The sequence below is a fragment of the Clytia hemisphaerica genome, unplaced genomic scaffold, assembly GCF_902728285.1.
Source record: "Clytia hemisphaerica strain Z4C2 unplaced genomic scaffold, Clytia hemisphaerica genome assembly, whole genome shotgun sequence".
Classification (NCBI taxonomy): domain Eukaryota; kingdom Metazoa; phylum Cnidaria; class Hydrozoa; order Leptothecata; family Clytiidae; genus Clytia; species Clytia hemisphaerica.
The window spans coordinates 181140-196026 of record NW_027103314.1 but is presented as its reverse complement, the minus strand read 5'-3'; the positions used below and the strand labels follow the sequence as shown (position 1 = coordinate 196026).

General features: G+C 36.0%; 2 protein-coding genes across 2 annotated transcripts; one reads left to right on the top strand and one right to left on the bottom strand.

Annotated features, from left to right (window-relative positions):
* The first annotated feature begins 935 nt into the window (after positions 1-935).
* Positions 936-6235, top strand: LOC136813517 (PI-PLC X domain-containing protein 3-like). The gene is made up of 2 exons (XM_067070040.1): positions 936-1162; positions 4255-6235. The coding sequence occupies exons 1-2, from the start codon at positions 967-969 to the stop codon at positions 5028-5030; spliced, it is 972 nt and encodes a 323-aa protein (XP_066926141.1). The 5' UTR covers positions 936-966; the 3' UTR covers positions 5031-6235.
* A 1550-nt stretch (positions 6236-7785) lies between these two features.
* LOC136813510 (chymotrypsin-like elastase family member 2A) lies at positions 7786-13136 on the bottom strand (the record flags this gene model as incomplete). Its single annotated transcript, XM_067070030.1, is given in 4 exon segments — positions 7786-8715; positions 10894-11182; positions 11779-12107; positions 13046-13136. Coding segments are annotated over 4 exon segments (1005 nt in total), but the record flags the coding sequence as incomplete, so codon positions are not given.
* Positions 13137-14887: the final 1751 nt, after the last annotated feature.

Sequence of the window (14887 nt, the reverse complement as noted above, 5' to 3'; positions counted from 1 at the left end):
TTGGATATCTTGGGTGATCTGGTGAGAATTTTCAGTCTGTGGGTATTATACGACAATCAGATTTCAAATTCAAATTTATTAAGTTTTTTTGCTTGGTTGAACAAATTGCTGGTACTGAACTGTGACCTACTTTTAGCAAAGGTGGTGGATTATTTTGCTTCACCTGCCGTTGCTTGGGAAATACAGAGTAGCTCTATCTAGTGTTTTATATAAGATATCTCTGGTTGTGACTCACGCTCAGATGTGTTGGTTAAGATTCCACATTACTTTCCTATGCTTATTTAGGCTGTGCGCATCCCATAAATAGATTTTGATATATCAAACCATATCAGAGGGGGTGCGTTCAGCCTAATGCTTAGTTGTAGGGAGTTCTACAATATCGGTCAAAATATTAAAAGTTTTAGTTAATTCCTCGTTTTCAGCATTTTTAAAGTTCGGGCGAGAAAGTAGCTTTCGAGGTATTTGTTAGATTTAATAGAATAATCCAATTTGGGTGGGGTTTATAGACTTCCAGGCTATATTCTAAGCCCTATTGAACCGTTCTTGAACTTTTGGATCCTCAGATCCTTAGGTCGTAAGTTTTAAGTCTCATGTTAAAACTCAGAGTTAAAACACTACCGTTCCAACGGACGCTTCCGAATCGATTGTGGCTAAGATTTCGTGTGAATTTCCTTTTTTCTTAAATATTATGGCCGTATGTTTGTATGTTTGGCAAAAAGTGCTAAAAAGTGTTTTATTTCAAAATATAATTTCTTTGAAAGCAAAGCGGTTTCGAAACGCCTTCAATAAACTTATTACTCCTCTCAAATACCCTAGAAAGGAGAGGTTCGACGCCGATTTAATTAAACTCCTCTTACAATCAAGTACATAAAAGTATCTTCTCCAAGAAGCAACAATTTATGTTTCATACTCTGTATCAAATCTGGTCATCTTACAGGTCAAGAAACTTGAAGATAAGAGGTTAAAATGGGTTGTTGCTGTTCAACAGTTTCAAGTCTGGATAACCAGTTTGAATCAGTTGAAACTGTTGGTAACAGTCGTGCACGATGGATGACTAACCTAGATGCCAGCTTTACTACTAAACCAATAACTAAGCTAGCGATTCCTGGTAGTCATGATTGTGGTGCTTACTTTCTTGATGCAAGTGGACCTGTCTGCCCTGGTAAGTAATGTCATATTATAGACTTGCCACAGACCCGCTGGGACCCCAGCCCTACTAGAAAATTTGGCAAAAATTTCGTCCCTGGTGGAAATATACCCCGGAATTTCAGCCCCATTGGGAAATTCACGTTCGAAATTCAGTGTTTTAAAACTGTGCAATCCCCACTGGGAACAATAGAATTTCTTTCCTCATTGAGATTTCAATAGGAATTTTCATCCCCACTGAGGAAAAAAGTCCCATCGGGGCTGAGAGACAGGGGTGTATAGACAGACAGAAGAGCTCTGTTTTATCAAAGGGATGTCTATTAATATACGATGACCATAGTATAAATTGTAGAGCATTTGCAATCCCCGGCCAGGTCATACCAAAAACTTCATACTTAGTACAAAATGGTACTTGAAGCCCTTCTGCTTGACGGCGCTCAGCAATTAAGGGAATGATCAAGGATAAGTCAAGTGAAGCAATACAGGGAAAAAGAGTAGCCCCCACCTGCTGGTTGATAGCTATCGAAAAAGAAGCCTTTGGGTCACAGACTTACTTAATTTTACTCACCCCTATGATGAAAGAATAATTCGTGCACAGTTTTTTGACGAGTGTTTCTCATTGACTTTGGAGAACATGGTCAAGTCATATACTAATACATCTGCCAATGCAGTATATTCTTGAAAGCGATATAGGCCATTTCACAGTCGAAAAGAATATCATGAGTTATCAGACACATGGCTTTGATAAAAACTTTTGATAACGCTGTAAAAGTTTCGCTCTCTTACAAACGGGGCACAATAAGTCCTGATAGCCCATGATTTATTCCGACAGAGAATGTTGGATCCGTGAAATTCATGACGTAATGATCTATACAGAAAATACCCGAAATAGACCGGTTGTTGTCACTAAAAAGTCTGTCCAGATATAATTGGCAGTGGAAACAAGAATGCCTGTAACTTTTGATAGTCAAATATAATTATGGAAAATTTTTTTTGCTTGTTTTAGAGAATCAAAAGCGCTATATTTGAATGTATTTTTGGTTAAAAAATTCGCGATTTTTAGCGGTTTAATTTGCAATTGTAAAAATTAAGCTTTTTTTCTACTTATGCTATAACGTTCATTTTTACACCAGTGGTAGTGCAACCTTAGGTTAAGAAGTTTGTTAAATTTCAAGGCAAACAGAAAAGTCCTTCGGAAGATATGGGACCCGAAATACCCCTTGGTAGCACTTTTCTGTGAAATATCAAATCTCCAACTTATTACTAAAAACGGGGGTAGTGATATGATTGATGAAACAGTTTTTCGATCATAACACATTTTACAATCTCTTTAATGACCTCATAGCCAAACTGTGTTTAGTGTTTTGGGAATTAGCAAAGTTCTTGAATGACTTAAAAATAACAAAGGCAATATAAGTTCATGCTTATCCTTTCAATAAAAACAATTATACTGTATGATTTCACTTCGTTTCGAAATAATCAATGATACCAATAATACCAATGCACCAACACTTAACATTTAACTTTTAATTGCACTATTCAAAAAAGATAACATAACCCCCGTTTTTAGTAATAAGTTGGAGATTTGATATTTCACAGAAAAGTGCTACCAAGGGGTATTTCGGGTCCCATATCTTCCGAAGAACTTTTCTGTTTGCGTTGAAATTTAACAAACTTCTTAACCTAAGGTTGAACTACCACTGGTGTAAAAATGAACGTTATAGCATAAGTAGAAAAAAAGCTCAATTTTTACAATCGCAAATTAAACCGCTAAAAATCGCAAATTTTCAACCAAAAATACATTCAAATATAGCGCTTTTGATATTCTAAAACAAGCAAAAAAAATTTCCATAATTATATTTGACTATCAAAAGTTACAGGCATTCTTGTTTCCACTGCCAATTATATCTGGACAGACTTTAATTTTGAATTTAAACATACACATTTTTTTATAAGCACGCGAGTTGCTAATGGTCCAGTTCTGAGACAATTAAACCATAGTATAAGAAAGCCGCGGCTGGAACGAGTACGGCTGAATTTCTGTTGTTCTATCTATGTCGTAAGAACGACTTTTTTTATGGTTCAGTGACAATTCCCATTGTCCATTTAATTTGACTTTTCACAAACTCCTTCGTTAGACGTAATTTTGCTCATAAACACAAGTCCCTTGATAATTCACACATTCATAAGACCAAAGTAAAAGAAAAGACTCTTGGTTTAAAAGTATTAGAAAGATCAATATGTGAGTGCTTTAAGAACTTGAAGAAAATTAGGTGCCTCGAAATGCCTTCCTGATTATTCGGAAAAATTCTTACTGGTATTAGTAAATAAATATTCAAGCAGTATTCTGTGAAAATTTCATTTGAGAAACAACAGTATTGAGATGACAGCAAGCATTCAAAGTTTAACATTTGAAAATTAGTTCTTGTAATAAAATGTGCGTTATTTGGTCCAAAATTTATAAAAATTTATTTGAAATCTATAAAAATATACTCTAAGCAAGCTAATTAGAGAGGACAGTGAGAAAAATTTGACATTTGAAAAGTGATTGTTCTTCAATTGAATGTTATGAACACTTTTAAAGTTAAGGATTTTGTTACCTTCGACTTAGTTCTTATAAACCACGGAGACACAGATAGAACATCCATTAACGACAAAAACAATACCGTCATCATTCCAGCCGCGGCTTTCTTACACTATGATTAAACAATAAGCCTTAGCAACCTAGCCCTGAAACTGAGCATGCACCGGGAAAGCAATCAAAAGTAGCTAAAAAGGAGGCATTTTCTTATAATAGTTAGAATACCAAATTTGAGGTATTTTGGACCTAAAATGAGAAAAGAGGTCAAAGTTTTTGAAGTTGCCGGGCGTTTTCGGCGCAGCACCCATAAGCAACCTGCTGACTGAATTCCGGAAATTCCTTAGCAACTCCAGTCCTGAGACGAAAATCGGGGTTGCTTATGTAAAGAAAATTCGTAAAAATAGGGACGAATGCCTGGGCTATTTCGTGTGCTTTCGTATAAAACATTACGTCATGAAAACCATAACATCGAAAAATTGTACGATGCTATCTACACTCTGAATAATAATTTGATTTTCAATTTGCAGATGAGTCAGGGATTATTCAAGCCGCTGATTGCAGTACATGTACCAAACAAATTATCGTAAGATGGTCACGAACACAAGGAGCTACCATCATCCAACAACTCAATGCAGGTGTTCGTTATCTGGACATGCGTATTGGATATCGAGCTGACGTTGATGATTTTTTCTTTGTACATGCTCTATACGGGTTCAAAATAAGCAAAATGTTTGAGGAGATTCAAACATTTTTAAACGATAACCCAAAGGAAGTTATTATTCTTGATTTTCAGCAATTTCATACTTTCACAGCTGAAACTCATCAAAAGTTTATAGTAATGATTGAAACCTATTTCCCGAATATGTTATATCCATGCAATGGAGCAACTGAGGTGAATATGTCATTGAATGATTTCTGGCAAAATCAGAAACAGATATTTGCCAGATATGCTGCTGGTAGTGTCACTGATCAGAATCCACAATTTTGGTCAAACAAGTTTATCAATACACCTTGGTATAATACAGCAGATATTGATGTGCTTTTAACTCGCCTGGATGAATTTTTTGATCTTTATGTGAGTGGATCTTTGAATATACATCAAGCTTTGTTGTCACCTCAAACCTGCACCATTGTTTGCAAATCATGTTCGAGTTTGGAAAAGGATTTAGCAATTCCCGGAAATTCACATATTAGACAATGGATAAAATATAAAAAACAGGAAAACAAAGAAGTCAATGTTTTTATTTGTGACTTTATGGTCCAATCAGCTATCATCCCTGAAGTATTGAAGTTCAACGAATGAATAAAGAACACTGGGTGCGTTTTTTATCAATAAAAAATCAACCAATGAGAAGCCATAATCAAAATTGACTGACATGTTACATAATAGATCACTTGAAACTGCAATAAGAATTGTAGTAAACCTTCACCATCCATCCATCATAAATCTCTTTGTTTGACTTTGATGGATTTGATTAAGGAAACCTTCCAGTGTAAACGCGCCCCAAACGCGTCCACTGCTTTGCATTTCCTTTTATACTGTTCCGATGTTTAATTGTGAGTTTATATGTATTCGAGATAAATCGAGAGGAACGATATAAAGCAAAGTTGATTCGTTCACCCGTCCACTTTGCTTGACGACGGTTAAAAACACCAAAACAAAGGGTGGGCAAAGGCGATATAGAGCCGTACATCAACTTTGTTTTGTATCGATTTCACTTACCGTCACCCTCGATATCCTCCGATACATAAACTTGGTAATGTTTCACGCTTAACGATTGTCAAGTGTATAAAACTACTTCGAAAAAATCTCAACAAAATATACAAAAAGTACCCTTAGGGAACATAATAATTAGCTATCGACGATAAAAGATGATAAAACGTGTTTTGAAAATTTAATTGATGTTGCGTTTGGATAATTAGTATTTTAGTGTTCTGTGTTGTGCGTATCGTCAAGTGTATTGTATCGTGCGTCTTTGGTCATTTGTAATTAAATCTTTTATTGTATAGGTTTTTTGATCGCCCTTTTTGCATGCACTTTTTCAGAGAGCTTGTTGAAAGAAGTATGTGAAGTTGTGTATGCAGGCTGTCTCGAAAAAAAGTATCGAATCGTACCACTACTATAGAAAGAAAGTTCTTGTGTGTGTTTCACTAAATTTGCAATTCTGTGTCATATTAATTGTCATGAGACATCTTTTATGAATAACTTCTACAAAAAAACAATTCTCAATAACTAGCGTCATGAAAATGGTAAAGAAAGTTAATAACAATATATTTTCTTACATTTTGTTAAACACACGCAACAACCTTCTACACTACAGAATCATGCTTGAACTCGATACTTTTTTTCGTCGGGACACCGTGTAGAGAGAAAATATTGTTCTCAACTTGAATTCAAATTTTTATTGTATATAGTCTGGTATATTTTGATCCACCTTAGCTTAAGCTTTCGAGTTTGTATATAGTTCTAAACTAGTTTTGTGTTTTTGATTTTCTAGCTTAAAATGTATCCAATCGAGAGATCATTATTTCAAGACTTCGTCCTTACAAAAAGTTTGAATCCCTTAGGGAACATATTAATTAACTAACAACATTTGTCGCTATGGCGACATTTAGATATTAATTCTGCTTTTGTTATTATATGATACTTTTCAGTCAAACATAAATTCATGAACTTGATAAATTACAATTTTTGCTGTCATTCCGGTACGCTTGGGCGTGGTTAATTATTTCCCAAGTTAAAGTTGGTAGGAGAGAAATCTGGATGACGTGGAAAAGTTTCTCAACGTTCAAGCTACTTTTCTTATAAGACTTTAGATTTCATGGTCATGGACGATCCATTTTATGTCATGGATAACACTATTTTCATGGCCGACCTGAATTGATTGACAAATTATAGTAGTGGTCAAGGGATGGCATACGGGATATCGGTACATCGATATTTGCCTTTTTTTAGATCGGTATGTCGGTATATCAGTATTAGGACTATTGGGGAAAAAAGTTTCATTTTTTTTGTATTTCGGTATTTTCTGTCAAATATCGGTATCAAAGATTGTGTGAATTCAAAAAAACTTTTAAAATGTTCATCATTGAAATTTTTAAGACAAACATGGGAAAGGGTAGTCTACACAAAAGGCAGCTCCAGGCTTTTAGACCTTACTCTTGGTCTATAGGCACTGCTATAGGTGGCCACTAGTAACCCCTACCGGGAATTGCTTATTAATAGGTTTTAAACATAATAGACAACTTTCACAAAAGATGTTTATCAATAGAGATTTCAAATAAAAGAATGTTTAAAACACAGCTGATTGGCTTAGGTTTCGAAACTCTCTATTGTTTCATTGAAACCTCAGTGCGCATGCGATGTATCCGAAGAATTTCAATATTCAAAACAAGAGCAGTGCTCATATCCCGAAGAGTAGAAGTTTTACGCTCGAAACGAAGGAAGATACAACGTAGCCTAGGGAAAGGGGAGTCTAGAAAATCTATATATATAAATAACAGGTTTCCGTTGGCTATTGGATTTTATCAACTCTCGAGAATGTATATTCAACCAACAGTCAATAACCAACTCTTACCAACCTACACGTTTTTTTTTTATTAGAACCCAGTTTATAAGAACATTGAGGCTGAAATTCGTCGAAAATTAAGAACATCTTAAGAACATGCCCAGCCTCAGTTTGCAAAAAAATGACAAGAAACTACAATTGTTTCCTCTTCTCAAGCAGTTTTAACCGAACTCAGTGATGAATTTTCTAAAATCGAGAGTCAAATATTGTCCAAATTTTACCAATTTTAAGTGCTATTTATTTTGCATGATATTGTCGATTTAGAGTAGTCTGAAAAATTAAGAACACATTTAAGAACATTTTAGGCTGAAAATTTCTAAAAAAAATAAGCACATCCAGGCTCAGTCAAATTTTAGGTGTTCTAATAACAAAAAAACGTGTATTGAATATCTGCTTATGAAATCAATTTAAAGAGCATTTAGTTAAAAATTTCACAAAATGAGGGGCTGTAAATGGAATAAAATATGGTTAAAAGCTTAGTAATCCAGTTCTTGAATTTCTATATTTGAAGTTAGTCTTTCACAAAAGCTACATCATCATTTCAAAGAATATACCTTAGTAAAATAAGATTTCTGAGAAGGAGCTATATAAGTATTTTTAAAGCCAGGTGTCTAACCAAAGTCCATTCGTTCGCTTAAGCTGTTTGTCCATTTTGCTATTATATAAAATGTAATAAAACGTATCAAGGTAGTATAACCAGAAATTTCGCGCGGATAAATTTCTGCGATCTGGCGATTCGGCGTGTTTTAGCGAGATTTATTATAGCGAAAATAGGGAAAACTTGCTAAAACGCTAAAATTAGTCTCGCTAAAATTTCTACGATTAAAGTAGTTTAGTTATGCTGACATGGTTTCCACGTGAAAGCAAGAATACACACTTAAAGTGAATGGACCACAAAACATAGATAAATAAGAGAGATGCTGACAGCCCAATGTCTAATAATTCTATTGTATTGCCCAGCTGGCACACGACATTGTTTCAACGTTCTTCTATCGTTATGGACGTTGCGAACATTAGATAGACGTCGAAAAAACTTTATGTGCCAGCTGGGTGATAACAGACAATTTCCAAATCCACATGGTGTTTTGAGTCCAAAACAGAAATGCCACCTGCATAACAATATTTACAAGCCAGGCACATATCTTTTGACCCAACTCAAATATTTATTGAGTGGCGCATACGCACTAAGGTATTGACATCTATTTAGAACATAGCTTGCAGCACCTTCAACTTGCCATGTACCATCATCACGTTGACAACTCAGGGGACCACCAGAATCACCTTGGCATGCATTGGATACACCTTCTCTTGGGCTATTATATCCAACATCCACAGTTTCACCATCTGATCTGATCACCGGCAATTTAGCTTGTTGTAATCGAGCAGGACTTGAACCTTCGAAAGACAGATCACCCCAGCCTAAAGAAAAAAAGAGTTTATGATTCAATCAGCGTTCTTTATGTAACCCTGAATAATCTTCTACCTTTTTGTAAATGAATGGTAATACATTTAAGGACACTGGTAATAATTTTACCAAAGAGATATTTCCTTGCCAAAGGGGATGGAGAAGAAACTCCTTTTCCATTGTTTTTTCTTTTTGTAAAACCTTTAATCTCAATCAGCAAAAGAGTGCTCAGCCACAAAAGGTTAGTTACCTCAGTGACGTAGAAAAATATCATGTACAAAAAACACAAATCCTATGAAATAGGCTAATAATTTGAACGTTTCATTAACTTCAACGCAGTCATCGTCAGTTAATGATGCGCCTTACAAGAAATTTTCTTTAACCCAATTTTTAATATTTCAAACAGATTTTAACTCTTCGTGCGTGTTCAAGTTATGGAAACCTTACTGTATAAAACGTCTAATCTTAAACCCCTTTAAAAAGAGAGGAAAATAAATTTGATAGGAAGGCGCAAGAAGCATTGGAGATCCAGTTCCGTGAGACGGTGCCACATAGTAAACATGGTCTAAATTTAGACTATGGTCAGTATGTGACGTCTGGGTTCTGGAAACCAATGCTCTCGCACATCAGATTGAGGTCATTGCATTGATGTCATATGACGTCAAAACACCGATCTCAACTGAACGTTTGTAAACCTAATGAAGACCTCTACTAAGGGTTTTAGCCAAAAACCCAAAATAGTGAAACAGAGAGTTTAGCGAACGCATTGATTCATTTAAAAGTTTGCCTAAACAGACTTTCAAAGTCAACAGTCTTTTTTATGTGTTTTCTTCGTTCGCTAAACCGAGGGTTTAGCCAACAGAGACGCGGCCATTGAGTTTAAGACCCGAAGGGCTAAAGTTCAATCTCTAACCTTTCTCAGGCAAGAAAAAGTGAAGCCTTGAAAAATGCGCCGCATTTTTGACGACAGATTGAATCTAGCAATTCCTTTGTTTACGATTGATATTTTTTTCGAAATTTAGCGGTAAATTTTAGTTTCAATCTGTCATTTGTGTAAAACCCAGGGGAGCCGCTCAAGGCCGCGTAACTTTGGTAGGATTTGTTGGCTTCAAATCCTACCAATGGAGATTGACTTCTAGCCCTTCGGGCTTATACTTCATTGGACGCGGCACCATTCAATTTTTTGTTTTGCTAAACCATTATTCTGACCAAGTACTACACCTTGTTTACGCAGCCCTAAGCTTTAATGTTTTTTTCAGCTATGCTACCATTTTGACCATCACTGACCTTTATATAACCTGGACCAAGCTTCTCAATCCCAGCCAAGCAAAATCTTTGATCGGAGTTTTTTGAAAATTGGTACCCTAATGGCGGCACTACTCGATAGCGGTGTAAATGCATCGAGAGCGCTAGGTCTACTTTTCCTCGAATTCTTTTGATGATGTAGCAGCACTAGACGTTAATTTTTAACATTGCAATGGCTTCTCCTCGGGTACCAATTCCAAAAAAACTCCAATCAAAGATGGGAGATATTGCTTGGTCCAGGTCAGTGGTGTGACTCACAGGGAGTAAGGACCTTTCTCGCAATTCTATTTCATAATACTGCGCATGCGTAATTTTCAACTGTAAGCAAACCCAAACCATTTGCAGTTTAGCGAAACGGTTTGAGTTTTTTTGGTTTTGAGTATTAAAAGGTATGCAACCTAAGGAGGTTGAAACATTGTTTGAAATAAAATTTAAGAATGACCATTTGAATGTACAGAAGAAATCCTAAGCGGCGTATAGGCCCAGCAGTGTTGGCACTGTTGGCATATTTTTCCGCTGCAGAATCGCCTTACAACAGGAGCGATTTTTTTTCAATGTATAGACTCGAGTCGGGCGAGTAATAAAGATTTAATTATTTTAAACTTTTGTTACTAGTTAAGAAAGAAAGATTTGACCATATAAGTTGGAGGTATTAATTACTTCTCACACATGCACACAATAGAAAGTCAGGTAGTTCGATTTTAGCCTGAAATCGTCGATTCATAATTGCGCACGCATAGGCCCCGACCAGGGTTTGAGCCCGACAAAGTCAAATATTTTCGACCAGTTGTGTTTCAAAGGCCCATTGCGCGCGCCGCTGGGTCAATAAATGATTAAGAACATATTTATCAGTAAGTATGATTATTCAAGAATTGAAAACGTCTTACCTGTGATGTAACACCTTTTTCCAATTGTTGGGTAGACTCCTTGTTGCGGTAAACATGCTCTTACGACGCGATCATTCATGTTCAGTTTTGATGAAAGTTGGATAAGGGCGATATCGCTAATAGGTGTGTTATTTTCATCCCTGCGAAACGATGGATGCATTATAATTCTCCTTGCTCTTATCCTCTGTTGACTTGATTCGGTAATTTTTATGTTTTGAGCACCAGCGATAACGTAGACTTGATTTGGTCGTTCTGTCTTGTCATCGACGCAATGTGCCGCAGTCAAAATCTGAGAATGAAATGGTCTACATCTTTACTGTTATGCTCTATTTGTCGGTTTCGATTATAGTCAGAAATAATCAACTTACTCGTACGATTTCAGGATTCAAAAGCTCAAATATTGGTACCAATAAGGCAGAGAATATAGACTGAAAGAAACTAAACTCCTCCCAAATCGAAATATATCAAATTACATACAAAGAAAATGCTACTTAAAGGAAGAAATTTTGGCGGAAAGAAAATTTGGCAGATTTGGCGGATTCGGCCAGAATCCGCCAAATTAAATTCCCGCCAAATTAAATTTTTTTAAAGTGTTTTTGCATTATTTTTACCGTTTTTACACCATTTTAAGGATAAATTTTTCAGCAAACGCCAAATTAAATTCCCGGCAAATTTAGTTTTTGCGTCCGTCCGCCAAATTAAATTCCCTCTAAAAAACTTTTCCGGCCATCCGCCAAATTAAATTCCTGCTAAAATTTCTTCCTTTAAGGTATAGAAAATTTTCATAGGAACAAAAAGATTTAAAATTTGGCTAGAAACTAAAAAACTTATATTTAGAATCATATCTGAGATATTTCAAAATACTTGTCCGGATAAGATACTTACCCAGGTTGATGTCAAAATACTTCCGCCGCAAAAGTGCTGGTTATAAATTTGCAAAGAAACTTGCCACGGCCAAGCACCAGCTCTGGCTGTGGTCCCTCCAACAATTCGACTTTGGGCCGCCCGTGAAACGCCACATTTTCCTTCCGATCCACCGGTGGATCCGCCTGAACCACCACCACCACCAGAGCCTCCGCCTGAACCACCACCAGAGCCTCCACATCTGCCACAAGACTTCTTGCAATTTTGGATGACGTATTCATGTGTATTACACAAATCTCTTCGGTCGTCCTTCCATTTAGGACATTTTGCGTTTTTGTCAGCGCAGGTAGCTTAAGTTATATGAAAAAGCAGTTTAAGAAGCATAGACTGTCAAAAAGATTTCAAAAATGTTCGAAAATGAAAGTTGAAGACGAAAAAAAATAGGTTTTTATCCTTCGACGCTAGGAACTAATTTTTGCTAAACAGACGTATTATACACGTTTTTTTTAAGAAACTAGTTTTACCAAGCAGTCTCAATGTTTCTTAAGAAATCGGCCTTTTGAGCCTTAAATGTTTTTTACATGTTTCTAAACTTTTTTGACATAATCAGCCTACTTTTCATGCAAAGATTGGAAGGTTCTAAAAAAACCGTTTTAAAAATGTCATTTTCTCATTCTCAGCCTCAGCATGTTTCTTAGATGTTTCTTAGTTTTTAGGCATTCTGAGCCTCATGTTTCTTAAAAGTGTGTTTCTTAAAAAAAAAAAAACGTGTAAAGCCTCCTGATTTCAGCTAGATTTCAGCTAGATAACATAAACTTATTGCATCGGAAGTTACGTTCTTATTTAGAATGTGGCCCGTAGATGCAAACATAGCAACAACAAAAAAGTCTTTCACTCAGATGAAATTGCTTCTAAAGGCTTTATAGCTGATATCCAGAGGCTTAAGAGTACCAGTTTAGCAAAAATAAGGTTCCTGGAATTAGAGGATAAAAAGTCCAATCTTTGAAGTTATTTGCCTAAAAAATTAAAATGCTTTTTTGATTATCTTTTCAGCGGTTTAGAATAATGTTAGAGTTGAAAAATAAGTCAAAAAATGTCAAAGAAAAAAAGAAGTGCAAAACTTCAAATTTCGCAAGATCCTTAATTTGAAAGCCAAGAAATTTAATTTATATTTAGAACACATATGTCAAAAACAACAGGATTTCAAATTATCACATCTTGTAAAAATGCTTTAAAGTATTTGTTATCTAGTTACTCCCCTCCTCCTTTGTTAACTTTAACAACATACCTGAGCCTCCACATCTGCCACAAGACTTCTTGCAATTTTGGATGACGTATTCATGTGTATTACACAAATCTCTTTGGTCGTCCTTCCATTTAGGACACTTTACGTTTTTGTCAGCGCAGGTAGCTTTAATTAAATGAAACAGTGTAGGAAAATGTTGTAAGGAAGTTTTCGAACAAAAAAAACATTCGAAAAGGATTTTAAAAGAATGAAATACTTTCGGAGAGAAATTAACAAAACATAACTAAAGTCCCGGGGGGGGGGGGGTACTAGGGCAAAATGGGTTACGGGGATGCTCCGCTGATCAGGGTACCTTTTTTAACCTCCATGAGTCCCAGGTAGCGTCGCAAAAACACCAAAATAGAAAAATCACTCCCTCGTAGGGTGCCTATTTTTGGAAGATTTGGTGAAAAAGTAGAAAATTTGAGAAAATTTTGGAATTTCAGTCCCATTCAGGGTCACTTTTTTCGCAAATTTCGAGTCCCACGTAGGGTCCATTTTTCGAACCTCAGCGGAGCACCCCCGTCGGTCGACAAGGGTAGTACCCCCCCCCCCCCGGGACTAAAGTCTATTCACGATTAGTGCACTCTTTTGTCTTTTATCTATAATAACTTTTGAAGGAATTCTTTAATCTTTATAAATTTGGTATCATTGGTAAGATATTAGTGAGTGGGACAATTTGAAATAAAAAAATCTTTAAAAAATTATATTTTTTAAAAACTAGAGTTCCGTTGCTCTCACAAAAAAATAACATTGCAGGGTCTTCGTCAAAAATTGACGTCATTTTAGTCCTTGTGTCGTGAACTATTAAAGTGAACTTGTTCACGTGACGGCATTTCGAAATCAGTTCATTCCTGGAATTCAAAAGCTTGTCAGGGTTCGGAAATGTAGCGATTTCAAGTTTCTCCGCGAGACAAAGTGAGCATTTCAGCGACGAACGGTTGAACGGTGGGCACTGTCGGATGGTTTTCCATGCGATTTTTGGCGATAGGTTTTTTCGTTTTAACCTCCAAACTTCTTTTGACAATTCCGTCTCTTTTTCGTAGCGGTGGTTTGCAAAACGTTTTTTGAAAGCAGGTTCGGCAAGTCCGATGTAAAACTTCTCGTCGTAATCTGGTTCTTCCTCGCATGTGGCTTGGTATACTGATCGCTCAACTAAACACGATCTGTTCAGGGGACAGTTGGCTTTTACCCTGCAGTTACACATTCGGTTGTCTACGTTCTCGTTTGCTTCGTCTTCCAGGATGTTTTTATTGTGACTCTGTATGATATTTTTCATGTTTTTGGTGCAACTATAGCTGACTTTGACAGTGTTGCGGTTGAATATTTTGTTGAGCATGTGGTGTTTTGGAAAGTACTTATCTATGAGTTTCAGAAACCTTCGTGCAACTTTCGTTTCAACGTTCTGGTTGTACGGGGGGAGTACATTCTTGGGGGTCATTATTCCAGGAATGAACTGATTTCAAAATGCCGTCACGTGAACAAGTTCATTTTAAAAGTTCACGACACCAAGGACTAAAATGACGTCAATTTCTTTCGAAGACCCTGCAGTGTTATTTTTTTGTAAGAGCAACGGAACTCTAGTTTTTAAAAAATTTATTTTCAACTGAGGATTGTTTGTAAAAAAATGAAACTGCCAGTATTGAAAAAATGATTTTCATTATATACTTTAACTACGATATAACGCTTCTAACTTCGGTTGGTTAAGCACTCTTTTGATGGATGAAAGCATTGCTTCAACAAATTAAAAAAATTACAAAAATAAAGATGAAAATGAAGAAGAAAAAAATGAAGATCTTGTAGAAAAGTGCTATAATATAACAATAGCGTTCAGTTTGAGGTCGT

Coding starts and splice junctions, on each gene's coding strand:
- LOC136813517 (XM_067070040.1), top strand. CDS start 967: ATGGGTTGTTGCTGTTCAACAGTTTCAAGTCTGGATAACCAGTTTGAA. Junction 1,163..4,254: donor AAGTGGACCTGTCTGCCCTG/GTAAGTAATGTC, acceptor TTCAATTTGCAG/ATGAGTCAGGGATTATTCAA.